The following is a 26,479-nucleotide window of genomic DNA, read 5'->3' as shown; positions in this document are numbered from 1 at the left end:
TACCAATTCTGCATTGCAGAAAGAAGTCCTAAGTGTTATTCAGTATGCTACGCTGAACAAAGAGTGCAGCAGATTCGTGAAGAAATGAGACTGGGGCAGTTAATGTAACTGGCAATATTATTCTGTCTATATCTACCCCTATGGGAAGTGTAATGATGCTGTATGAAATTATGCAAAGTATTTCTGTGTTTTGTGCTAATTATAGCTCAAGAGCCCGCAGATGGTGAGGAGTGGAGACGTTCTGAGATAGCCAGAAAGGAAGCTCACTTAACATTTTGTGTCTAGCTTCTAAATTCTTTCTGTGATGTTTTATGATTGCTTTGATAAGGCAAATAGCAAGTGTCCTCTATTTTCACTCCACAAAATAGTTTTACCCCAGTGGTCTGCTAAGAAGACATTTTCTTCATAGACTATAGAATTCTTGAGAAAGATTTTTTTCTTTTTTAAAAAAGAAGCTGCCATCACCAGAACATGTCCATCCTATCAGGTGAAAGTGATGGGGTGAGTGATCATTTATTTCTTCACCTCTGAGGTAGGAAGAGAATAAACCTATATGGTATCCTAGTGTCTGCATGTATATATGTCTACTCGTATATACTCAGTCCCTTCTTTCGGAATAGAAAAACAGGCAACAGGTCAGAAAAAAAACCCCAACAGTTCACAATGACTCTTAGAAAAAGATCTAAATCCCAAACAGCTGTGTTGCAGCTATTTAATTTTTTCTAGGGGTTTTAAAAAAATAAAATTAAAAGGAAGATGAAAATACTTGTAACTAAGAAGTGTAAATCAAAGTAAGATTTGAGCAAGAAGATAAACTTCCTGTTGTGACTTCTTTACCTCAGAAACTGTGTCAGGTTACACATTACCTTATTTATCTTCTGCCAGATGACAGTGGGTGTTGGATCTCCTGATATGGGAACATCCAATCTCAATTTGTTCCCAGCCACCACGACAATAGTGTCAGGGGATTGGCCCAGACAGTCAAGGTGGATTTTGGGAGGTTCTATAGCAAGGGCAGAGAAAATAAGTTTTAAATATAGTCTGAGTGTTCTGTATGGGGGGAAAAAAAAAAGGTTAATATTCATGCATTAAATTAAAAATTAAAAACACTGCTTTCTTTGCTATTGAAAACATGTTTATTTGCATATAAACATGTGTTTAGTTGCATATAAATAATGACTGCTGTCCTTACCTTCTCTTGGTACAAAATCAATCTTGACCTCTGGGGGAATAAAAAGGGGGGTGGGGGGGAGAAAGAGATCAGAAAACAGGATTTACGTAGCATCTGCACCCAAAAAATAATTAAAAAACTATTCATCATTAAAATCTCATGAGGCATATACACAAACAGATTAATGCAATAAACTGGAAAATAGGCTCTGTAAAACAATGTGATAATGATAATGCAAAATAGTAGGGAAAAGCTATGTGCCTCTATTGAGGTATCAGGAAAGAGATTCTGCATACTCTTCCCTGGTATAACCATGACTAATGCCATCGTTTTATCGCTCTGCAATTCCCATTACATATTCAAAGATAACTTACCCAAAAACTGAAGCTTGGCAGAAAGGTTGTAAGCAAATCCCTGAGGGATGAAGGAATAATCAGCCTCATCACCTGGTGTTACGTCCTCAATAGTGAGCTTATGGATTCTGGAAGCATGAACAAATATATTCCACTCCCTTACCTCCCTTCTCCAGGAGAAACAGGTCTATCTTAAGAGACAAGGTGCAGGCTATGTGGTCTTAACAGAAATCACTTTTTCTTCTCACCTTGCCCTAATATCAAGTCAAAAACCACCAGGGCTGTAGACTGCTTTACTTTCAGTATTCAAGCAAAGCCATGTCAGCATGTTGTCTATGAATTGATTTTTCTTGTCAAAAAGATGCAGACTAGATGCACAGTCTAGTCTGAATAGAGGAAGCAATTTCTCTGCTTTAGTCCAGTCCTTTACCTTTACTAGGGCAGTTGTAACACTGCTGACTGGTTTCATTTGATCAGATTGTGGCTACAATAAATTCTGGAAAAACAAGATAAAAATTGATGCTCCATCCCTGTATTATTGTAAATTCAAAACAGTATACAGAAAGGGAGTACCAAGGAAGACTTTAACAAACATGTAAAGCTTATGTGTCTTCTGAATCTTCTTGTTCTCCATTTCCAGTAGTAGTTAGAGTGCTAAGAAACTTGATCACTGAATTGCACAACTGTATGTGTTAATATAAACAATAATTTTTCTGAAGGGATTTATACATAAGTGCTATTTTAATCTCTCTAAATACTACTGCTAATTTTAAAGTTATCAACAATATGTTTTCTAGATTGTTTGAATACCAAGAAAACAAGAAATCCTAATGAAAAGAGAGAATGAATTCTGCTGATAGACCACTGATGCCATACATGCAAAACATACCAACACAGAAAGGCTGCACACGTGCCAAAGCAAGTCTGTGGCTGTAAGTTGATTGTGTAGGAGAAGGTTTCTAACTGTTTTCCTTTTAGCTGCAGCCAGGACAAAGTCTTGGTTTATTCTCCTAGCCCCTGAGATAATAGTTCCTGTGGGCTGTAATGCAATACCCAAGCCTGTGTCAGCTTTCTGAAATAAGACTAACCTGCCAATATGGGAGATCTTTATCCTTTCATCTGGGACCACCTCCTTTCCATTTTTCAACCAGATTCCTTTCACATTTTCATCAGAAACTTCACACTTGAAGACTGCCTGGTCACGTGCCTTCACTGTTAGGTCTGCAATGCTCTGATAAACTTCCAGCTTTTTCTCTGATATTGTGAGAATAATGATACACACATCAACAAATCAGAATAGATCTGTAAGTAAACAATGGATTTACTGAGTAGAAAAGGCCAGGGCTGAGAAAGCTTTTTGCCAAAGGGTGAAATATGAAAGGAAACTCACAGCATGCAGGGCTTTACCAGGATTGATGGCTAAACACCTGTTGTTACAAGGGTATCTGTTACATTCAGCACACAGGTCCCAGGTCTCCTTGAGGCCTTTCTTATCAAACCTTATGCCCCTTATTAAGTCTTCTTTTCCCCTGGCATGAGGATTATGTTACCCCCGTGCACGATCCTGGAGAAGGTTACCTTCAGCCTGTTTTCATTTTTCTGGTTCTGTGATATTACCTCTGCCTACCTTGTACAATTAGTTCAGCGACTGATACCCCGCCATTGGTCTTCACGGTGTAGTGTCCACTGTCCTCCTTGGTTGACTCATTAATAATTAGATACTGCTTTGTTCCATCTTTCTTGAATCTGTATTTGAATGTTTCTTCCCGTGTCAACTCAATTCCGTCCTTTTCCCTGCAATGCCAAATAGCATTGAGTCATTTTGCTATGGTTGGAAGGGAAGAGTAAGAGTCAGTTCAATGTTACAAAAGATTGGAAGACACAAGAGAAATCCAATCTTTGTAGCATTTCAAGTTAGCAAAAAGAGACCATTGAACAAATGTTAGTGGAACCAAAACCAGAATGCTTCTAGCTTGACCATTAATTTTCACTAGGTATTTGACTTCTGGTTCAAGATGGTTCATTGACAAGGAATTAATTGATTGTTACTATTTATATGCTATAGATAAACATGGAAGTATGTTAAATGCTATGGAAGGTACAGTGATGAACACACATGTCACCAGCGGGGAATGCACTATCTTAAAAGCTGCCATAAGGTGAATGGGACTTACTGGGAAATGACTTAGAGGTCTTAACTTCCCTGATGTGAATTATAATTGTTATAAATTTATGGTTTGTGGGCATCAGTAGAAGAAGAAAATTTTAAGACAGATTAAAATTAAGATGTATTTTGGATTTTGTAGCCCTTTCCATGCAAGGATTCAAGTATATTTAAGACATTACTAAATTAAGCTTCACCATCCAGCCTGGGAGGAAATCTAATTATTGTAATTTCCAGTCATCATGAAGGCAAATGAGCAGAGACGATTGTCTCTGTTTACCAAGGTCATACAAAAATACATAAGCTTTTTAAAGATTTCCTGTTCCTAATCCTAAATAATATAAACAGGCTTCAAGAAAACATCTTGGAATTTATTCAACTTACTCCTTTTGTAGCATTTGATGTTTTTCATAATTATTTGATTATATTTATATTATCTTACTTGAATACTGCTGCAGTTTGTAAATGAAAAAGGTTTTCTCTTCAATACTTACTCATGTGGAACAAGAAATAGAAAGGATGTTATGCTTTTAACAGAGTAAGAATTTCCTTTCTGCCTTGTGCTACTTGTTATCAATGACTATTCAGCTTAACAAATGAGCTTACAAGATAGCAAACTGACATGCTACTTAGGGTGTCATTAAAAATACTATACCTCTAACCTGTATGTAGATGTATGCAAGGAAACCTTTTGCCTCTGTCAGAGTCTGCTAAAGTAAAGCACAAAGTAAAAACTTTAAACAGAGACAAGGAATCCAACTTGTGACTTAGATGTACCTGCTGCAGCTGCATTTCAAAATAACTACAGGTTACTCCTTCCTAACTGCTCTTTAGAGCACAACATATTGGAACTTATAGCTGGTTTAGAAAAACGCTGGTCTCCTGTAGTCACAGGACTGCAACACTAGTGAGGGAGGAAACGGAGGATGCCTGTAACAACCATGTGAAACACAGTGCTTATTGTTCTGTCAGGGTAATGTTTCCTCTGTTAAGTAGCCAGAGTCTGAGGCCACATGCAAGTTGTTCTCCTGAGGCTGGTATTTGCATTCCTGCAAATTAGTTCTGGAACAAGTGCTACAATGCAATGTGTAAACCTTTGCTGAGCTACTGAGAACGGACTGTAATCCCAAAGCTCAATATGCTGCTGTGGCAAAACCAGGCACACGCACTGTGGCTAGTGTTCCAAGGCTGAAATTTTTTATTTCCTTTTTGAGATGTATTTTGACACATGGCTAACCAAAGATATCTGAATGTTCTATTCAGCCATTGGTAAGAGAGAGATCTCTTCCAATCTTGTCTAAATAATGAAAATAGATTTCTTTGCAATGACTAGTGTCGTAAATCCCTGGAAAGGGAATAGTATATTTAACTTGTGTTTGTTTTAGCGACTAACACACTGCTGATGCTGTGTATGAGTAGAGAGTTTGCAAAGGGGTGTACTGACAGACAGTGGAGTGATAAAAATGTAAATCTCAAAAAAGACCTCCTAGGTATCATTTGGCTTAAAATACTACCCTGCTGCAGTGAAAAGTGAAAAACCTGATATAAGTTAATATTACAGTCCTTCCTTTGGTAACTAGAGCAATGAAGTAGAAGAATCAGTTGATATTAAAGTATAAGTGAAGGATTTTGTAGAACCATAGAAATGCTGTATTAAAGACCACCATAGGTCATCTGGTCCAGCCTCACACTTGAAGCATAACTAGTGCAATAATAAGTAGGACAGCAGTGGTTTAGTCAATCCAAGTCCTGAACATCTGCAAGATCAAATATCTATTTTCTACTTTGCTACTCAATGCCTTTTTTCTCTGTCTGGAAATGTTTTCCTATTTCCTGTTTAGAAGGTAAGGATAAATTAGTTATTCTCTTCTGAGATATCACTGATGTAGGTACTATGTCATAGTAGGGACACACAGATTTATTGTTACTATTATATTACTATAGTTTGTTTTCATTTGGAGCTGATAAGATGGTATATCCAGCTTTCAGAGATGGAGAAATCAGGTCAAAACTATGTATTTTATTCCATCATTTTCTTCAAGAATTATAGTCTTTCCAAGACCATCTGAGGTTTAGAAAGAACTATTCCATAGTACTGCATAATAATAATGTGAGAACTTTCTGGGTGTTCAAGGGAACATTCTTTCCTGTTTACTATGAAGAGACCCACATAATGAATTCTCCACGCCCTAGTCTGATGGTCATGCCTAAGAAGCTATAAGCCTTATTTCTGTCTTGTGTGAGCGACACAATTGCTGTTGTTCATGTGCTTGTGCTTTTATATCCCAGGTTTAAAGGGTGCAAGAGCTGTAACAGGTGCCCTGAATTAGTGCCTGTTATCTGGCTTAAACTGTTGAGCATTTCTCTAATGAGCCATAAAACCGGAACTCTTTCTCCATACTGTGTTTCATGTTTTCCCTGGACACTTCTTTCCCTTGTCCAAAATGCTCCCTTTGTTGCCCAAAAGCATTGACCGTGTCTCATGTAATAAAGCCAGTAAAATATAGCATAAATGTCTGACTGCTCAGTTTTCTGTTTCTATGATTTGAAGGGTTTCTCTGCCCACTTGCTGCATTTTGGGCTGAGACAGCTGCTGGTTTGCCCTTGTCATGCCAAATGCCCATCCAACAGATGCCAGCTCTGCAAGATGTATGGGAGTTGTTCAAAGGCATAGGATCAAAGTGTGGCAGCTGCACTGTGCTCTGAGAGGGGCAGATCTAGTTGTCCCATCTGTTGTAACCAGGCACCTGTAAGCAGTTCCCAAACAATAGCATGTGTGTGCCTGTGCATGTGGCTTTAATAGTGTACTGCATAGCGATACTAGCTCTTGGGCTCTATTTAAATTCTCAGTTCCTTCCTTTGGGAGAGCAGATGAGTGGTTGGCACTTACCAGGAATGTAATGGGCATTGTGGGAACAGTTAATAACTATGTGCCTCAAGCTGTTAACAAGCACAAGAGAATTTCGTCTGGTGGAGAAATGGAGAACAGTGTGTGTAAGACCTGTATGTAAGCACTGTATGCTGTGCCTGCCCAAGCAGCGTGAGCCTTCCAGCTTCCACTCAGCTGGAATGCCCAACAAAATGGACTCTACGGTTGAAATGTTTGTCATCTTAATCCTGCTCACTGCATATACATAATGACCGACTTTGCAGCATAACCACAACAGATATGTTAAAATAAGACCTTTCCTCTCTGTCTCAAGAGACACTAACTTTTTACCTAAGAAAAAATACTTTTAAACCAAAACAAAACAAAAAACCCACCCTCACTGCAGTTGAGAAGACCAGAAGATTCTGTAAAGTACAGCAGACTCATCGCAGTACAGGTCTGATTAGTCTAAGCAATAGTTAGACTGTCAGTGTTTAGAAAACTTTAAAGCTAGCAGCTTGGTACAGTCAGTAGCATTCTGTAAACATTGAACAAGAAATTCTAGAGACCCTGTAAAATATCTATACTTAATTTATTTTCTGCCATATTCTGGCCTCTCAGTTCCTGCTCAATGTTTGACATATTGGAGGAGGATCAATCTTTTCCTGCAAACAGTTTTGTAGGATACCTTCTTCCTTTTTATTCCACAACTCTTGTCCACAAACACCGATCCTAGAATGTCCCATGGATGGATATGGTTTTATTTTGTTTGTTTTTTTCTTTCCATTTTCTATTCCCTTACCATTTCACAGTGGCTCCTTCCTCAGACACTTCACACTCAAACTCCACTCTCTCTCCAACCATCACCATCTGATCCTCCAGTGGGCGAGTGATCAGGATTGGAGGTTCTGGAAATGAAGAGACTTTTATTAAAACAGTATTCTGAAAGACTGAAGACCAGAGGTAGATTTCACCACTCTGCACTCCACATGAAGAACCCCATGCCAAACACATGGTAATGCTCTCTGTGTTGGAACTTAAAGTTTACTATGCCAGATCACATTACCAATCTTATCGAATTACCTTTTGGGTTTTGCTTCATGAGACAGAATACAAACACAGGATTAATCGCTTTTCACATATAATCTGAAACTTCAAACTGGAGGTGTTAGTTTTCTGTACTACTCAACTTGTTTGTAGAGCTGAGGCATGTGTTTATCATGAGTGGAATCAAAGTTTTAAAGTAAGTTTCTAGCCCTACTGTTGGGAAGACAAATCACTTTCCAAATGAGAATTAATGGTAATTATTACTGTGCTGTTTTCCTGTGGTTTCTTAGTTGCATCTAAAGGGAAAATTTTCCTTCATTTAACCATAAGAAAAATACCTACTACAATAGATGTCAGCATTTGTTCATATGTTTGAGGATTTCCTTTCCTATGAGACGAACTAATTTGAGAGTAGAGAAGGTGACAGTAATTCAATGCTAAATGTTAGGGAAGATCTCTTTCCTCTTGCTGCCATTGCTCACCTTTTACAAATAATTCTGTGAAGTTCTTCTCCTCACCTACCACACATTCATAAGCTGCATCGTCAGCCAGAGAGCAGTGGTTTATGGTCAGTATTCTTTTATTCCCAACAGCCTCAAAAATATATCTGAAAAGAGAATCTAAATGTAATTATCAGAGAGTAACTCTCTTGGACCCCGTCGCTGTCTTCCCCTGCCTGGCAGAGGAAAAGGTTCTTACTGTTATTTCTGACATTGGTGGCAAGGTTTGTTAAGACCCGAGCCCTGTGTCCCTGTTCTGGCGCAGTGGGCAGCAGTAGTGTGTGAAAAATTAGCAAAGGAAATTATGGAGAAATCTTCACACAAGTGTGAGACATACGAACTCCTGTGAATGGTGTTGAATGCTTTTCTAACTTCGAGCCATAAAACAAACCTGACTACCATTAAAATGCTCTGTCGTGGCTTCAGCACAAAATGACTGGAAATTTATTTTACAAACAACCTACACTGAAGTATATCCCATATCACAAGAAAGTAATTTTGAACCCTGGATATACACATAAAGATCAGAATATAATCTGAGGACTTACTTGCTAAGTAGGCAGATGTAAGCATCCAGTTCCAGGTGTAGATATATAGAGCAGAGGGAAGAAAAAGACAAAGGCATAAGAACAGCAAACTCACCCTCAGCCAAAGCACTATGTAGAGTGTTTCTCAGCTCATATTTCTCCCTATTTTCTTCATTTCTTTCTAAGGAAAGCTAGTCTTACCACTTTGTTCACCCTGTAGCTCACTCCTTTTTGGATTTCCCATATTTCTAGTTTACCTTCCGCTCACTTGGATCTCCTGTCCATTCTTCAGCCATTTTACATCAGCATCTGGATTGGCAAGTTCGACCATTAATTTAATCTTTTGCCCTTTGTCTACTTGGTAAGCTGGATCCAGTTTCTTGAGGAATGCTATGATGAAGAATGATTTTAAAGAAAAAAGACTATCTTAATCATTTTTATACTTGAAATATTCTCTTTACATTCTCTGTCAGGAAAGTAAATCTTTATCCCCTCTCCTGTTGTTTACCATCATCTTAAACCTTCTGCATTCTGTTTGCATTTTTACCATTTCTGTCTGCTCTTTATCCTGTTGTTTTCTGTTTCTCCTTAACACAGGATGAAAAGCATGTGATATAAACTAAAATAATCAAAGTAGAATATTCTAAATCAGATGTGAATATGTACTTCAACACATCCTGAATAGAGTTACAGCTATGTCTGTCCATGTACGAAAATGATACTGATCATCTCAGTACTTTTAAAACAAATTAGTTAAAATTAGGTAATTAATACTTCATAAGAGTAGAAAAGGCTCAGGAATGCCAAACGTATCATCCCAATGGAAATGAAATTATTTAAATGTGTCACTGATGCCTTATATACTGCCCACTTTTGGGAGTGGGGAGTGTTGTTTTATGTTCAGGGAAAGATACAGGACAAAGCACAAGAAACGAGTAAAATGCGCAGGTTCAGAATATCCATAGTTTCAGAGCAAGGTAGCTCAAAGCTTTGGGCGTAGCTTTAATCTCTGGTAATCAGCATTTCATATGTAAATACTGTGGAACAATTGCAATAGGAAGCTCCTGTTTCTCATGCTCTTGTATCTGGCTGCTGTTCCACTGATGTTAATATTTGAAGAACACCTGAAGAAGATATGAATACATATGTTTGGAATAAAGACAGCTTGCCAACCTGTACTTTTTTTCTCTTCCTTCTTTATGCGTTTGAGGCGTTTCAGCATCCCACGCAAATCTGTGATGCCATACTGAAAAGCAATTTTCTCGTATTCAGAAGGAGGCGCTTTCCTCAGGATTTCCCAGACATCAACATCAGGTTGTGATTCAGATTTTGCTTCACCTCTGCAGAAAGGGATTAGAGAATCTGAATGCTACTATTGAGAGGATTTTAAAACAGCCATAGACTTGGCAAGCTACATATTGCCTTGATGAAGCCGTTTCTTAATAAAAAAATATTAGCAGTCTAACTTTTAACTGTATTATTACCTAAAATAATGAAATAAAACTGACGGCTAGTTTTACTTATATTTATATATACAGTGATTTAAATCCAAGTGCTGTCCTCAAGGGTTTACTTTCTAATAGCCAAAGCAAATAAATATTAACTTTCCTTTAACAATGAGTAATGGAAACACAAAGAGGCTTATTTTCCTGTCATGGTCATACACAAAACATGTGGCAAAGCAAGAACTGATATCCTGAGAATGCCTTAGAAACAAGGCCGTTGGTTTATGTTAATAAGAAACAAGTCCTTTTCTACCTGGAACATCTTTCCTCTTCACTAAAATGAATGAGATTATTAAAATATTTAAAATATTTATTGTCAATTGTAAAGACAATTGTTGGCTATAGTAATCTATAAAACATAAGGACACAGACTAGTGAGTAGTGGTAAACAAGACAATATTTACAGTGGACTACTTGTTTTATAGTTTAACCAAAGAACTAGTGATTATGGAAGAGTTAATGTTTGGTTTAGCAAAACGAATTGAAAATTTGGTTGTCTGACTTTGGGAAAGGCCTTCTTTTTCTGTCATCATATGTTTTATTTAAAAGATCATAAATAAAAAATAGAAATGGGTGTAACCTTACCGGTTTACTGAGCGCAAGAAGCTGCTGTACTCCAGAATGATGCAGACAACCATTTGGAAAAACATGTAGCATCCCAACGGGCAAGAAACAGAGCATCGTGTGTTAATACAAAAGAGCCATAAATGTCATCTTCACCTTTAGCAGAACAAGCCTGTGCTTCGGTAGCAGGGAGATGAAGGAGCTCATGGAAAAGCTCCAAAATAGACTTAGGAAAGATGCTGTTCCCTATTGAAACCAAACTCACTCCCACACTTTGTACAGTTCTACTCTGCAATATATACCGTAAGTGTAAGCACTTCTGCTTATTCCTAATTATGGCTGATTGCCTTACAGGGAAACAAATAGCTCTACCTGTTGTCATGGAGTTGTTGCCTGTCACAATTTGCATTTTGGGAAACAGAGAAAGGACGAAAGAAGTAACGTTTTCTTAAAAATTTCTTTACAAGAAGGAACTTCCTGTGGCTGTTGTTTCTGATATCACCAGGAACAGCCAATTCCAGCGCAGCAGAGCGTACCCTTATTATGAAGCCATGTTCAGTGGTAAACCCCAACAAGAAGACAAGTTATGCAACAGGTTTGCAGAGGAAAATGGAGGATTATTGGGTGTATTTACACTTTTTTTCTCAGGAAAAGAGCAGTCCCATTAGTCTGTGGGAAATATAACCAAACATTTCTGGTACTGCTTTTATTGCCCCAAAAAGGCTTGCTTGTAACGAGTGTGCTATGTTTATTAAAGTACTGCAGTCCAGGCTTGGGATTTCCAGTGCTCTTGTAGCTCTTGAACAGAAAAGAAGTAAGAGAAGAGGATTTCAGCTCAGTGAGTTTGAGCTGAAATATGGCACGCAATATCTTGTATCTTTGGAGTGGTTTAGCACTCGCTAAGCACTAAGCCTTCACTAGCACTCATTGAATTGATAGGTGTACCTGAAGTTTGGACGCCTCGTGATAAGTGCAGCCTACTGAGTATTTGCTTTACCATAACAGTGCATCAACATCATCCACAAATTTAATCAGAATTCCTCTTCCCTATGTATCTATCATTTAGTTTGGGGCAGCTACAAATGGTCAGTAGTTTTGCCTAGCAGAAGGCAGGACAATTGAACTGATTTGCCAAATAGACCAAGAATTGTTTTTAACATAAGCAGTTCTTGGGCTAGTTGCCCTCATCATATCAATGAGCAACTTAAAAATATTTCTAAATACATGTAAATTGGAATAGATATTTAAGTACATAAAACTAGGAATAAGTAATATTTCTAGTATGTGCTGAGTTCTTTGTACTAGTATGATTAATATTCTGTGCAGCAAACCATATCTCAAAAGGAAATATAAAATCACAGGAGATAGGAAAGACTTAACAGATTCAAATGTTATTATTTTCCCTCAGGCATTATATAAATATTGGCGGTCTCTCTGTTGATGCCAACTTATATATTCATCTGTATACACTCCTTTACCTGAAAATTTGCAGGTAGGATTATTTGTGGCGTTTTCAGAAATATTTTGTGTGAGTTATTTTTGAATACATCACGAGAAAAATCTTCTAATTTGGAAGCAATTCCACAGTCTAGAGTACCTCACTATTGAGACTTCCTTCCTTAATTTTTGCTTTAGCTTTTCCATTACTCAGTGTCATCCCATTGTTATATCTGGCAGTACTGTTTTGGTATATGCAAGCTGAAATAAAAAGAATTTGATCATAAGCAAGAGTATAGCCTCTCCCTTGGAAATAGTAATACCTTCTAACTAGAGGCAAAGGCTTGTAAGTTGCGTGTAAAATGGTACTAAACACTAAAAGTTGTCATTTGTATAGCGTTTAACTGAGTTCTGAAAAAGAAAAGAAAAAAAAAGGTCTTTGCCTCTGAGCAGTTTCCCCCATCCTAGTACTCCTTTTCACCATTTTGTATTTGTTAAAACATTCTCTTTGCTCCCATAAAGACACAGAATTTCCACAGTTAGGCTCTACTCTTCCACTACCAACAGGAACTAAGCAGTGTATGAAAAGTAATAGAGCACCTGGACTCCTGATGTTTCTCCCACCCTGATGCTGGGGATCCTTATTCAGAGTGATCACCTCATAGGTTAACTATGTGCTTGGGGGAATTAAGATGCAGCTTAGTGAACCTGCTGTAAATGGAATATGCAGCTGATACATTTTAAACATATGTATAGGGGTTAAAAATAGTTTTGTACATCCCAGAGATGGTTCCTTCCTATCCCATTACTGTCAACTGATTGGACCCTGTCAGCTGTCACCTCCTTCAAGGCCTCTGCGCACTATCCCATTTAATAGTTCTGTGACGCTGTTCCCTTCCTCTTCCCAGTGACCTCTCCTTGGCCCGTTACATCTGTACGTCAACACCTGTTAATTAAATCACAGCGATAGGAGATATAGTATTAAATAAAGCTTGCTTTATTTTAGTGCAAATGTTCATTACCTCTAGACTGAGGGGCAATTGTAAATTAGGTGGGAGAAAGCAGAAGCGGTAAAAGAAGCATATTCAATTCTCTTTGAACCTGTTATAGGTCTTGAGAGTTCCTCAGCATGAGGCCCTTTTTTCTATTCTGTTTTAATGAAGGATACTTTCATTCTGTGATGAGTTTTCACACCTATCAGTTCTCATTAATATGGGAGTGGTCTTCAACCTGTGACGTGCAAAGCCTGAAGGATCCACAAGTTACGTCTCAAGTGGCTGTGAAAAACAGCTAGGAGTGGTGAATTTTTCAGTATGCTTAAATTCACTAAACAGAGCTTTGTAGCCAAGAAAGGTCAAAACAGTGATGAAATGCAGTGAAACTTACAAGCTTCTTTTAAAGAACTATATTTCTAGTCTAACAAATAATGAATAATTAACGCCGCAAATTGAACATTTCTGGAAATACTGGAGATTTTTGCTATTGCTTAGAGTTCTATCACTGCTCAAAACTAATTATGAAAGCAGAAAGGAAAGACACTAGGAGAGGGGCTCGTGGTACTTAACACTTAATTCCAGCTGGAGTCACTGTATGAAATTATGCAAATATTTTCATGTTGACCTCAATTTATTTGAAATTTTTAAAAAGTTATCAACATTTTCTATAGAAGTTAGAATGTGAATACAACTACTGTACACACTGTATTTCAGCTCTCAAACCTGTACAGTTTTAATTACTGCCATTATTCAGAAAGCATATTTTCCCTACATTTGAATTACAAAAAAATTCTAATGCACTTTTAATTTCAGACTTCTCTGGGCTTCATGATTAAACAAGAAACTTTGATATCAGTGTCAGCTATAGAAAGTTAGATGGGTGTACTTTCTTGCTTTTCTAGCTGGCCCTCTTGAGAGTTCTGGTTGTAGTGTTACTGCAGAGCTGGAAGTCACTTCTAGTTGGATCCATCGCGTATTGCATAATACTGGGCTTTGTATACCTATGTGCCCTTGTTTGTCCCACTGAAATTTGGGTGAATTACCCTGAGGAAAATGTGAGGCTATTGTGGCTTTGTTGCCTTCTGTAACCAGACTACTTCAGATATCTACACGATCCTGTACTCTTTGTGAAGATAAAACACATGTTATAAATAGTGATACCAATACCTGAGCAGAGACTGAACGCAGATTCACAACAACATTTGCCCAAGCAGTTGACTGAAAACTTAAACTGAGTAAGCTTAGATTTGCAAAACCTGAGTCTAGTGACAAGTGTTTATAGTAACTTCAGGAACTGGAAAAACAGAGTAAGTGGCATGGGGCAGTGAACAGAAAGAAGCATGCTTGGAGTAATGGGATGATAATGAGCAATGAAAACTTTACATGGAATAAAAAGAGATGTGTTGTAACAGAGAAGCCTGTATATTTATGGAATAAGTGGCTTCAGTAATACGTTCACTTATCATGTTTAAGGATGAATGGAACAAAACTTCAGCGCATGTTTGAGAGGCACCAGCAGGCATATTATGTAAATTATTTTTCTGATTCTCACTTCTATTGCAACAGGTTATCGAGAAAATCTGGAAATTCAAAGGCAATTTAAAACTGCTTATAGAAGAAAGTGATGGTGAAGACCAAAGGACATTCAGAGAAGTACATTGATTTGATTTGAATGGTCCAACCTTAACTACCACTAATTGTTTAAAAATATTTGTCTCAGAAATTGGTGGCTGATAATTTTCTTCCATACTATCTAATTTTTGTCACACACTATGTGTAAGAAAGATAAAGATGCATGCATTATTTCAAACCAAATGGTTCTTGTATTCAGTCTGACCCATGCATTTATAATATAATGAAATAGGCATCTTACTCTCTGTTGGCAACAGTGGAATCCAAAACATCCAGATTGAGATGGTGGTAAAAAGAGAAAAACATAAGTAGATAGGTTATGAAAACAGGTGTGGCAAGGAAGGGTGAGAATGGGAGAGGGAATTCCACCAAAAAAAGTGTAAGTAAAAGAAAGAAATAAGAATTAGAATTGGAAGAGTAAAAAATATTTATATAATATTTATACAACATAGAATATCTTTTTATATATATGATAACAGCTATATAATATATAATATATAGTTGTATAGTGTAACAGTAACATTTAAATATCTAATAAAAAGGCTTGTCATCCTAGCTGTCTGATGCAAAATATTGTGAAAACTCAGGACAGAAAATTCTTAATAAGGCAGCATTATAGACAAGTATCATAAATTGATGTTGTGGTTTGGGTTTTTTAAATGAAAAGTGCTGGTGGAAGCATATAATTACGCTAGTCCCAGCCTTTTCTCTCTTGGGAAAGGCCAATTCCCTCCAGCCCCCACCCCCAGTATAAACCTAGCGGAAATGTAGCAAATGCTGAGTACGTGGGAAAGTTGCCATAATTACCTGTCATCCTTTTTCCAGTTAGAGCTGCCTTAGGAAAACTACAAGAGTTCTGGATTTATGAAACTTTCATTCATTCTAATTTTAGTGTTTTCAGAGTTGTTCAGCAGAAGCTGGTTACTTTACTTCTCTAAGTCTATTGATTTTTACATACCTCTTTTTCAGTAGGGCACTAAAATTAAACTCTCCACCTTCTTCATGTCCCTCGGAACTGTATAGTAACAGAAAACCATAATTAGTTTCAGAAGGAAATGGGAATAGCTTGTGAGACTATATCATTATGTAGATTATATATTTCTGTAGGGTAGTATTTGATGGGTTTAGGCTGACTTAGGATGTCCACTGCCATGGAAGGTGACTTAGGTTCTTTGCCCGTATCGGTCTTCATTTAGGTTTAAGAAATATATTTAATGGACTTGTATTTTTTCTGTACTGATTATGGATAAAGTTGTACAGAGTATTAATTTGGTGATCATGTATTCATTATCATAAAGGTGTTGCAGAAGGTTTCTTTTAGAATCATTAGTGCTTTTGGAAAGCTGTAGTTTTAGGAATGTGGATATGGTTTACAGGGCGGGGCAGTATTTAACCATCCTTTTTGTGGGACTTCTTACAATCTAAAAAATCACATTTTTTTTCTACTATTATCCCAGCTGTAGTTGTTTCTTAAGGTTCTTTGTGATTCCACAATTCATTATACTGAAAAAAGTGTCGCATCATTGGTGCTTGGGAGAATCAAAAGGAGAACCATGTGATCTTAATTTGATTGTCAGATGAGGTTTAATATGCAGTTGTTCAACACGCATCATGGCAAGAAATGTTGTGATGAACTGATTCATGAGAACAAGAAGCCGGAGTAAGATTTTTTTGATGTGTAATTCTGTCTGTTACATATGGTGATTTCAGATGGAATGCACAATACTATTTTTGGTGTTTTAGCTGTGCTTCTGCAGAATTGAAGTGTAGATCTACTCTGAAAACTTAGTGTAAAGTCACTAAAATAACTTCTTTGGGTTTAATTCCTAAAAAATCACTTCAGGGATTTGATATAAAAATATTGGGAGTTACACTGGATTTCATGACTATTGATTACTCAACTTAGCAAACAAACAAAAAAAGGGTCTTTTTTTTGCATTCAGACAGTGTTTAGAAAGTCAAAATGGATTTTCTTCATCTCAGTCTCCCATCATCAATGTTCAGCTGCTCCTTGACATTTCTGTTGTCTTGGGTATAAGAATCTGGTGACGCCAGCTCACAGCATTCAGATTCTTCCAACAGAAACACCTTATATTTAATTATTTTTCTATACATAGAAATTATTCTTTGCAGTTGTACTGGTGGCCATAGCTGTAGCCCATAATGCTGTCTCTGTCAATACACAGTGCTAGCTGCTTTGGAGAAAATCAGTCTGTCTGTAGAAGTATAAACCAGAATTTCATGAAAACTCAATATTTTCAGGAACAAATATTTTAAAAAGTAAGAAAACAGCCTCAACAGATAAATGCTGGGCATTTTAACAGTACTGTTAATAAAATGGAAGAGAAATGAGTGCCAAACTACTTGTGCTGCTTGACAGTGCAAGGTTAGTGAGAATAAGTAATAATTTTGAATCAGTGTGATTGTGAATATGTTGTGAGACAGGATTTTTTTATTAAGAAAGTACCAGTTTTACTTCTGTGATTACTTTCAAGATAGTAGAGTACTGGACAGGATAATTTTTTGGGTATAATAATCAAAGAGAAAAGTATAGTTTTGGCCACTTTGTTCCCTACTTTCAGAAGTTTTTCAATGTTTGCAGGCATAAAATGTATGTAAAAATCACTACTATAATCCCAAATTTGGAAAGGGCTTCTTGTGATCACTAGTCACCTTATTGCTTCCCAGGTAGCGGTTAAATCAGATTTTCAGGAAAGCCTAGCAATCTATGTTCAGCTTTTCTGAAGACTAAGACCCTAATAATTGCTTTAACATGCACAGAGTTAGGTCTAATCTCAGAGTTCCTATTTTCATTATGGTAGAAGACATTGGGTAGAAGACAAAAGGCACAGAGCGGGAAACTTAATGATACTATGATAAAGAGTGTGCCAGGGAACAACAGGCTTTTGTACGCATGTGTGTTGGTACATTTCTGTGAGTAGTAACAATTCTAGTCAGGCCGTGCTCGGTAGAGAAGCAAACATGTAAACACAGGGTGTATGAAAACATTTAACACAGACATGCATATAAATTGAAGTTACTTTTTCTTCTAACAGTGGTGAGAAGAGGCTACTTGCAAAACACATGCGTTTTCTGTAGATGAATCTGCCTCTCACTGAACTATCAAATTATTCTTTTCATTATTTGTAGTCACCTTACATTATTACTTGTATGTATTCATCTCATATAAATACTACATGCAATCAACGATGATTTATTTGGAATTTAAGCTGCAGCTAGTTCTGTGGGTATTTTTTCTTTTCTTTTTTTTTTTTTTTTTTCTTTTCCTAAGCAGAGAGAGACAGTTCACTGTTAGGCTTGAATTTGTCTGCTGACACAGACAGTGGCTACCTGGGAAAGACTGAAGTCATCCGTCTCCCTCCTGCCAGGCTCCTGAGTTGAGGGTATCAAAGACAAAGCTTCAGATTTAAACAGTTCAGTTCAAAATTTGGCTCCATTCTTACAGAAGAAACTGAAAATCTGAACAGCCTGAAGCTACCCACACTACACTCACTCTGAACTGATTCTGAATTCTTTTAATTGTGCTAGCAAGAAGAGAAACTCTTGAAGCCTTATTTCACTGCAGTGAAATAACACAAGGCAGCTATGCACTGAGTGTCCTCTATCTAATAGGCATCACAGAGAGGCTGGTCAGCTACCTATAGATAGATTTGATGGTAGATAAGGTCTGCAAGCCTTTTTTAATTCTTTGGGATAGAATAGTAATAAGAAATCTCATATAAAAATAGCACTTATAGGGAAAAACGCAAGGAGTTGCCACAGATGATTTGTGTCTTATGTTAGAGAAATAGATGTCTGTTGGAATATTCCTGGTCTAGTAACTTTGCAAAAATATAAAAAAGCTAAAACAGAAACTGAATTACACAAATTACACAAAGTAACAGTGAAAAAATACGTGTTGTTAATGTCTAAATTTAAAAAAATCCAATTTTGAGAAATTTGCTAATAGAAAAGAACATTTTTCCATTAAGTCATACATCAATTCAGACAGTATTACATATATGGGGAGAGTAGCCTTTTCAACACCAGTGCAATACCTTGCAGTCTTTAATATCTAAGACCTACACATATCTGAGTGTTTACACAGACACTTACAGTATCGTTGTCTTCATTCAATTAAAATAATCATAGAACATGAAAACAAATACAATCAAGATGCTTGTATTAATGTTGTCGGTGATATGCTACTTACCAAGCTCACATCAAATTCCACTTTTTTGTTTATCAAATGTTTCTATTAAAGTACATGTAGCTCCTCAAGACAGACCAAATCAAGACTAGGCACTACAGAGAATCTTTTCCTGTCTATTGATCTAGAACTAAAGTGCTCTTTACAGGTCTGGAAAAAACCTGCTGAAGTTCTTAGTAGAATTAGACACATTATCAACTGCATAACTGAAGACAAGCATGACTATTATGCTAGTACAAAGTCTAAACGCTATTAGATGATTTCTAGGAGTTGTATAGTATTTTAATAGCAGAAATATTTTCTTAGTAGAAATATTTTCCTAGCAGACATCCCTATCGTTGTGCTTGTTTGTACAACAACTTTGCTTTTAGTTAGTGTTGTCAAGGAAAGTAATGAATTCTGCATGGAAGTATAATCTGATCTACATAATTTCTACTGTACATACTCACGTGCGTCGGAAGGCAGCGCGAATATCCAAGTCTCCAGCTATTGGTGCTTCTGATGTGACAAAAAGTGACAAAAAAGTACGGGAGAGCCAGTAAAAATAATGCAAAAATACAGTGCTTTTTTTCTAAAGCTTTTCCTTTGCAGACTTTTCTTCCTAAAGTTCTTATATTGTAAATTGTGATCAGTTACATATTGAAAGATTGAAGCATCATCTCTAAACAAGTAGCCTTCACTAATTAGCTTTCAACATCCACTGTTTTGTGATAGCTTAATTCTGTCTCATGCTTCATAATAACCTGTAGCATTATGAACCGCTTTATCTCTTTGTCAATTCTCCTGCTGGTGAATTTCAGTTTCAATACTGGCTTCACAGGGTATTTAAATCTTAATGAGAAAACCACTGGATATCAATTGAATATTATTGCTAATAATAAATTGTAATCCATTGTCTGAAAGCAAAGGTAAACTCCTGGAAATATGAAGAGATGTACAGAAACTCCATCAAGGATGTTGCATAGAGAAAACTATTATTCTGTTCTAAGCCCCTGTTGGTATGAATAATGTACTGCTACTTCTGGGAGGAAAACTGTTCCCAGTCACAGCTCTGAAGTCTTATGAGTCCTACAGCCAATTAGTGAAACTTCAGAAATGAACACTGCTAATTGAGTAACGTCAACAAACTTTTGTCTTCTCTCATTGGTTGATGGATGCAAGTTAATGATACAGTCCCTTCAGCAGAACCACTGAAACAGGGGATGGTCCAAATGTTCAGTCCTTTCAGGTTGGCCATGCTTACACTGTTTTACCTAAACTCGTCCACACTAGGTGGAAATTGATGTTAAAATGTACTTCCCTTCCAATTGCTGATAAGCTGTTTAGTATAGCAGTTGTGAGTGTGGCACCATGTCTTTTGTAAAACAAGTCTTCTAATCTTAAAACAATTTATATCACAAGGTGCTTCTAGTGTCACATGCCTAAATCTTTCCATTCCCCCCCCCTTTTTTTTTCAAGTATCCATTTTTACTACTGAGCTTTTTTCAAAGTAAGAATAGACCTCTCTCTTATTCTAGTGGAGTTAAATATCATGAGAGAATGGAGCTGAAATCAGAATAAAGCCAGAGAAATGTTGGGCTGATTTGCATCTTTCTGTGTGTTTTCTTTAAGAGCATCACAGTTCTGACTTGAGTGACATCCAAGGGTTACTTATAATGCTCTATATCTCTGCCAGCCCAACCCAATGCTCATCTGTGGGCCTCTATAAGTGTCCCTGTAGCTCTTCAGGTCTGTATTTCAGATCTGTCCTTGTCTAAGTAGCCGCTATGTACCAGAAAGAGTTGTTGGTGGGCGTACAGGATGAAAAAAAAAATGAAGAAACAAGGTCCCTGGAATTCATCTTACCATTGACTGTCAGGTTGAAACTAGAACTATCAAACTTGTCCTTGGTAGTCACCTCACATCTGTACCCTCCTGCAAAAGTCATGTTTGCTTCTATGATTTCCATTTCAAAGGTGTACACCTAGAACAGACACCAATGGTATAATTCACAAGTTAGAAACTGAAATGGTGAAATAGAGCGAATGCAGCATATTAAGGCATGGAGAGAAATAGGCAAGGGATGAAATATGCTGCTGTGTTCTTTTAGAATTAAGAACCTCCTAAGCACATAACATTACCGTAATAAAAATTACATATCTACCCAATTCTGTAGGAACAGCTAAAGAGTATTAGTACAGGTCTTCCAGAGGATGCGATGTTAGAAAACTATGCTGGTGTACTGGTGTGTGCAGTCTTCATACACGCTAATTGCATGTACATTGGAAACAGGAGTAGAGCTTTCATTAAACAAATATAGCCTCTACCCAGAATGTATACAGTTGATTTAAAAATTCAGCAAAAGGAGTCACTAATTGAGCAAGTCTTCTGTTCCATCCAGGAGAGGGTAGTAGTGTTTCATACACCACACAGGATGCGGCATCGTGGTACAGACTCTTTTGTATTCCTGTCTGTGTATCTTTGAACACATTTGTGATAAAAAATGGATCTTACTCAGATGTTTAAAGTAGTCTAGACAATGCAAAAGAACAATAAATTCCATCACTAATAGCTGAATGCTTGATCTATTAAAACCAAGATAGACCATTCTTAAATATCTGTCTGATTTATTGTTTTATCTTAAATATAACAAGTGTCTATTACTTGAGAGGAAGATGGAGGGAATCTACTGCAGTAGTAGAGGAAAACTGCTCCCCTAGTCCTCCAGACATTTTCTCATTTCATCATAGATAAGGTATGCAAGGGTCTGTATGTAGTGCTTGTCTCTTGTCTGCATGGTCAAAACATAAACTTCTATGCATAAGTATAGCACCGTGTGTAGCTTTGGGTACCTTAATATCAAAACATTCCTATATTAGCTTGTATTTTCCCCAGATTAAATGTTAGTAACTAGAAGACGGAGAACCTTCTCTGCCAATTGTACCTTTTTATTTCGATCATAACTGTCGTGCAGCTGGATATGTTGCCCCACTTTGCTTCCCAGGTCCATCCACTTTCCTTTGAACCATTTCACTGATGGCTTCTTCAGCAGGCTCTCACCTGCAACTTTGGCGGTGAACGTGATGTTTCCACCTTTTAAGGGAAGTAGGTTAAAATAAGATTATGAATAGTGTTCAAGTAATCTGTTATATCCCTGCTGTCATCCTGTACACGGAGAGCTAGATAGTCAAGCAGCAGGTACAGTTTACAAACATCACTTGACTCACACTTTTGTACTCACCAACAGTAACTTCTCCATCCTGGGGTCGTGTCACAAAGAGTCCAATAAGGTCTGGAGGCTCTTCTGGTTGAGCCCCAGCAGATGCAACTGAAATAAACATCAGGATTACTAGTTAGAACTTTCTGCATCAGCACCTGCTACAGCCCGTACGGTGAATTTGTTAAGTCACTTCAAAATATCTCAGTGTGTTTCTTCCGTCTCTGAAAGTCCATATTCTTTATTTTCTGTTATTCATCACTAGTGCTCTGCTTTCAGCCACTGTCTCTGCCTCACTGACTCTAAGGCTTCCCTGTTCCTGTTCTGTTAACGAACCAGAGCTGATGACAGTGTTCTCTGTTACCTTCTGTGTTTTGGCTGCTTTCTACTGGTGGAGCAGGTGATTCTGAGGCAGCTGGGGCTGGAGCAGCTTCAGCAGGAGTGACTGTCTCGCTCTTTTCTGGAAATGAATGTAAGCCAAGATTAGAGAAAGTCATATTTCTACTTCCTTTCTGAAGAAATTTTGCAAAAGAACAGCTTTTAATATATGTTAGGAAATGCAGAGAAATTAGCTGTGGCTTTCAGAATTTAGAGGATGTGCTGGAAAGGGAAGGGGCCTACTGAAGCTGGATGATGAGGCTCACTGTTGCCAAGCTTGGAAAGAACTGATGACTGGGTTTTTAAATTCTATAGTCTTGATGTGTAGAAACTTGTCAGCTGATGTGTAACACTATTATTTGGTGTTAACTTCCATGGTCTAAATAGAAAAATTATTATTTTTGTTAACAATTTGGTTATTCATAAGATTTTGTTTAACTCTGCTGTTGGATTGTAATATTCCAAATGCTATTGCTGTGTGCAACTTGGGAGAAGCTCTAGACACTGCTGGTAATCAGTACCAAGAAAGTATTTTAAAAATGTCTGTCATTTCTCCATGGCTCATGGAAGCCTATGGCCTCTCAATTAAACTATGACCTCACAGACAAATTCAGGCAAATGCGTTCGGCACGGTAGAGAAGAGAGAAATGTACAAAAAGAGGTTAGGAGTGAGCAACTGGGGCAGATGGAGGGAGGCAGAATTTCTTGAAACGGATCAGTTGCAGAAGGATTTCATTTTTTTCTCCAGAGCCACTCTTTTTTGCAGAGCCGCTTGCAAAGGGCCTTGCCTACCTCTCCCGCAAGCACCGCTGCAGTTTCCCAGCTTTTTGTGATGCCTTTTCTGCCAGAGATTTCTGGTGCTATTGTGTCATGTGATGACTAATTTGAGTGGCTCCTCTGTCTCAAAGGGAGGTGGCTGCGTCTGGGCAGGTTAGGGTTCAATTTTTTTGATAACAAGACCTGAAATTGTTACTGTTTGTGAAAATAATAACAGGTAATCCAGTTACTCTTTAACAATCTAATCTTGGTAAGGTCTGAAAAACAAGGCAGCATCTGTGAATTTATGAACATGGGTCAACCCCACTCTCAGAAAATTTATGCCTTTTATCCTAAACTGTATTTGTGGCTTGAAAGAAAACAGTGTGATTTTAAATTGGTATTACTTTAATACCTAAGTATCAAATTCTTCTGCTTTTATTGTTAGAAGGTATTCCATTGGATCTTGTCCAAATTAATTTCAAGTCAATTTTTACTGGAAAGAACTAAACCTTATTCTACCTAATGTAGCATAGATGCTCCCATAACTTGGATGCATCGCTTTTTAGAAAAGAGTTATTTTGAGGCATCAATATGTAATGTATACAGGAAAATTTGCTCTCCCTTGGCATCCCGATATCTCCATCACCGACGTGTGCTTGCCAGAGATGTACTGCTTTTAGGTATTGATTACATTTCCAAATTCCGTAAGTCTGTTATTAGTAGGCTGTCTGCCTGTAGCAGGCTTTACCTGCAACTAACCTGAAAGACAATGAGGAAGATATAACTAGTATAATATATACTTGTTTACTTTCAGGATGAGATGGCCAGCAGGATCATACTTTGATATGGCCTGACAGCTGTTAAATTGTCCTAATCCAGACCAGGATTTTCCCTTCCTCATAACCTGTCATGCACTGTCTTTTCATCTGGAACAGAATGTTTTGTCTCCTGTTAAATATTCAACAGTATCTTTTCAGCTGAACAGAAGATCTCACTACCATCATGTTGCTAGAATAAACAGGGATAGCAAAGAAGAGGAGGTGATATAAACAACCTGAGTTTAAGGCTTTTCCCCAAAATAAAAAGGGAAAATTAAAATACCAGATGTGGCAAATGGGGATCATTTTGAAAGGAAAAAATAATGGATCAGGAAGGACAATATGTCCCAAAAAACAAGTGAGTTCATGTATCCTCAGCATCTTCAGACATTTTTAATGAGAAAATTCTGTGAATTTGGTTCTTTATAGTTTTTCCCAGGAAAAGCCTGGGGAAGTTTTTCAATTTCCCATCTAACTGATTCTTTAATGCATACAGAAGTAGTAACAATAAGTGATATGTAAATAATATAAAGGTACTCATTGTATTCAAGTCCCTTTTGAAATACATATTTTTATTAGCAGGTGATTCTTGAGACAGTTTTTGGGAATGTATGAACTCCTAAAAACATCACAGCATAACTTGTAAAATTTTTGTTGCTTGTTAAAATTTTGTATTTAAATAGAATAATTTTTAAAAACCCCCAAAAAACAGGTGTAATATTCAGGCATCTTAGTTTAGCCAGGTTTGGTTAGACTAGCTTTGCTTTGCTTTTCAATAGTTAAACTGAAAAGCTTGACAGAGAATTCTAAAGATGTACATTGAGATTTCCTCTGTGATCTCTACTGTGTGGACTTCTGACATCTGGAAATGGGTGCCTTAGGCACAGGAAATTTATTCCTCAGCTTAATACAATGACTGCTCTATCAAATGCCTCTGGGTTAAAGTCAAAGGGGTCGTCTCCAAGCAGGACACCACAGTGGGCATCTGCTATCGACCTCCTAACCACGATGACGACGCTGACGAAGCGATACTTGGGGCACTAAAGCAAGCTTCTGGCCAACAGAACCTGGTCCTGATGGGTGACTTGAACTACCCAGACATCTGCTGGAAGGACAACACGGCAGCTGGCATGTCATCCACCAGTTCCTGGAGTGCATAGAGGACTGTTTCCTGATGCAAACGTTAGATGTGCCAGCCAGGAATGAGGCGCTGCTGGACTTGCTGTTCACAAACCGAGAAAGCCTGCTTTGTAATATCTCTGTTAGTGACAGCCTTGGCTGCAGTGACCACAATGTTGTGGAGTTCGGGATCCTGCTGAGTGTGCTGAAGGTCAGCTCTAAGACAAGGGTTCTGGATTTTAGAAGAGCAAACTCCAGTGCACTCAGGGCTCAGCTGGGAGGGATTCGATGGGAAGCTTCCATGGAAGACAAAGGAGCTGGTGAGAGCTGGGGGTTCTTCAAGAACTCTCTATTGGAAGCACAAAGCCAACTTATCCCCTACAAAGGAAAGGGAAGTAGGCGGAGCAAGAGGCCCCCTTGGCTCAGCCATGACCTCCTGGGTCTACTCAAATCCAAAAGGGAAGCACACCAGAAATGGAGCAGTGGAGGATTATCCGCTGAGAACTACAAGGGCATAGCCAGAGAGTGCAGAGACGCAATTAGAAAAGCAAAAGCCCAATTTGAATTGAAACTGGCTGTAGATGTCAAAAATAACAAGAAAGGGTTCTTCAGACATGTCAACCATAAGGAGAAAAAGAAGGAAAACATAGGCCCACTGGTAAACAGAAAAGGAGACTCAATCACCAACGATGCTGAAAAGGCAGATGCCCTCAACAGTGTTTTCACTTCTGTCTTTACCAGCACTGTCAGGTCCCAGGCTTTGGGAATGAAAATGCTGGTTGATCCAAACACCAACCCACCATCGGTGAAGGAAGAGTTAGTACATGAATTACGACAGGAGCTTGACCCCCCACAAATCAATGGGCCCAGATGCCATCGACCCGAGGGTGTGGAGAGAGCTGGCTGACATCACCACGAGGCCACTCTCCATAATCTTTGAGAAGTCATGGAGAACGGGGGATGTCCCAGAGGACTGGAGGAAGGCAGATGTTACCCCTATCTACAAGAAGTGCTCGAGGGAGGATCCGGGTAACTATAGGCCCATCAGCCTTACTTCAATCCCTGGGAAAGTTATGGAACGAATCCTCCTGGGGGCCATCACAAGTCAAATGAAGCCCGTGATTGGGAAAAGCCAACGTGGCTTCACTAAGGGCAGATCGTGCTTGACAAACCTGGTGGCCTTCTAGGACAAAGTGACTTGCCTGGTTGACATGGGGCGGGCGGTGGACATTGTC

General features: G+C 38.0%; 1 protein-coding gene across 1 annotated transcript in view; it reads right to left on the bottom strand.

Annotated features, from left to right (window-relative positions):
- The window catches only part of MYBPC3 (myosin binding protein C3), a 70,425-nt gene that overhangs the window by 32,295 nt on the left and 11,651 nt on the right, over positions 1-26,479 (bottom strand). The window contains exons 3-21 of the mRNA XM_075105398.1: positions 22,535-22,630; positions 22,195-22,281; positions 21,898-22,046; positions 20,820-20,937; positions 19,424-19,472; positions 18,116-18,157; positions 15,723-15,779; positions 15,006-15,008; positions 10,722-10,745; positions 9,805-9,971; positions 8,889-9,021; positions 8,653-8,655; positions 8,087-8,211; positions 7,360-7,465; positions 3,152-3,318; positions 2,613-2,778; positions 1,546-1,652; positions 1,193-1,222; positions 867-1,003 (exon numbers count right to left, since the gene is read on the bottom strand). Of these exons, the coding sequence (XP_074961499.1) occupies positions 867-1,003; positions 1,193-1,222; positions 1,546-1,652; positions 2,613-2,778; positions 3,152-3,318; positions 7,360-7,465; positions 8,087-8,211; positions 8,653-8,655; positions 8,889-9,021; positions 9,805-9,971; positions 10,722-10,745; positions 15,006-15,008; positions 15,723-15,779; positions 18,116-18,157; positions 19,424-19,472; positions 20,820-20,937; positions 21,898-22,046; positions 22,195-22,281; positions 22,535-22,630 (1,766 nt within the window). The remainder of the gene's footprint in view (positions 1-866; positions 1,004-1,192; positions 1,223-1,545; positions 1,653-2,612; positions 2,779-3,151; positions 3,319-7,359; positions 7,466-8,086; positions 8,212-8,652; positions 8,656-8,888; positions 9,022-9,804; positions 9,972-10,721; positions 10,746-15,005; positions 15,009-15,722; positions 15,780-18,115; positions 18,158-19,423; positions 19,473-20,819; positions 20,938-21,897; positions 22,047-22,194; positions 22,282-22,534; positions 22,631-26,479) is intronic.

This window comes from Phalacrocorax aristotelis, chromosome 10, assembly GCF_949628215.1.
Source record: "Phalacrocorax aristotelis chromosome 10, bGulAri2.1, whole genome shotgun sequence".
Taxonomy (NCBI): Eukaryota; Metazoa; Chordata; class Aves; order Suliformes; family Phalacrocoracidae; genus Phalacrocorax; species Phalacrocorax aristotelis.
This window is presented reverse-complemented; position numbering and strand designations above follow the sequence as displayed.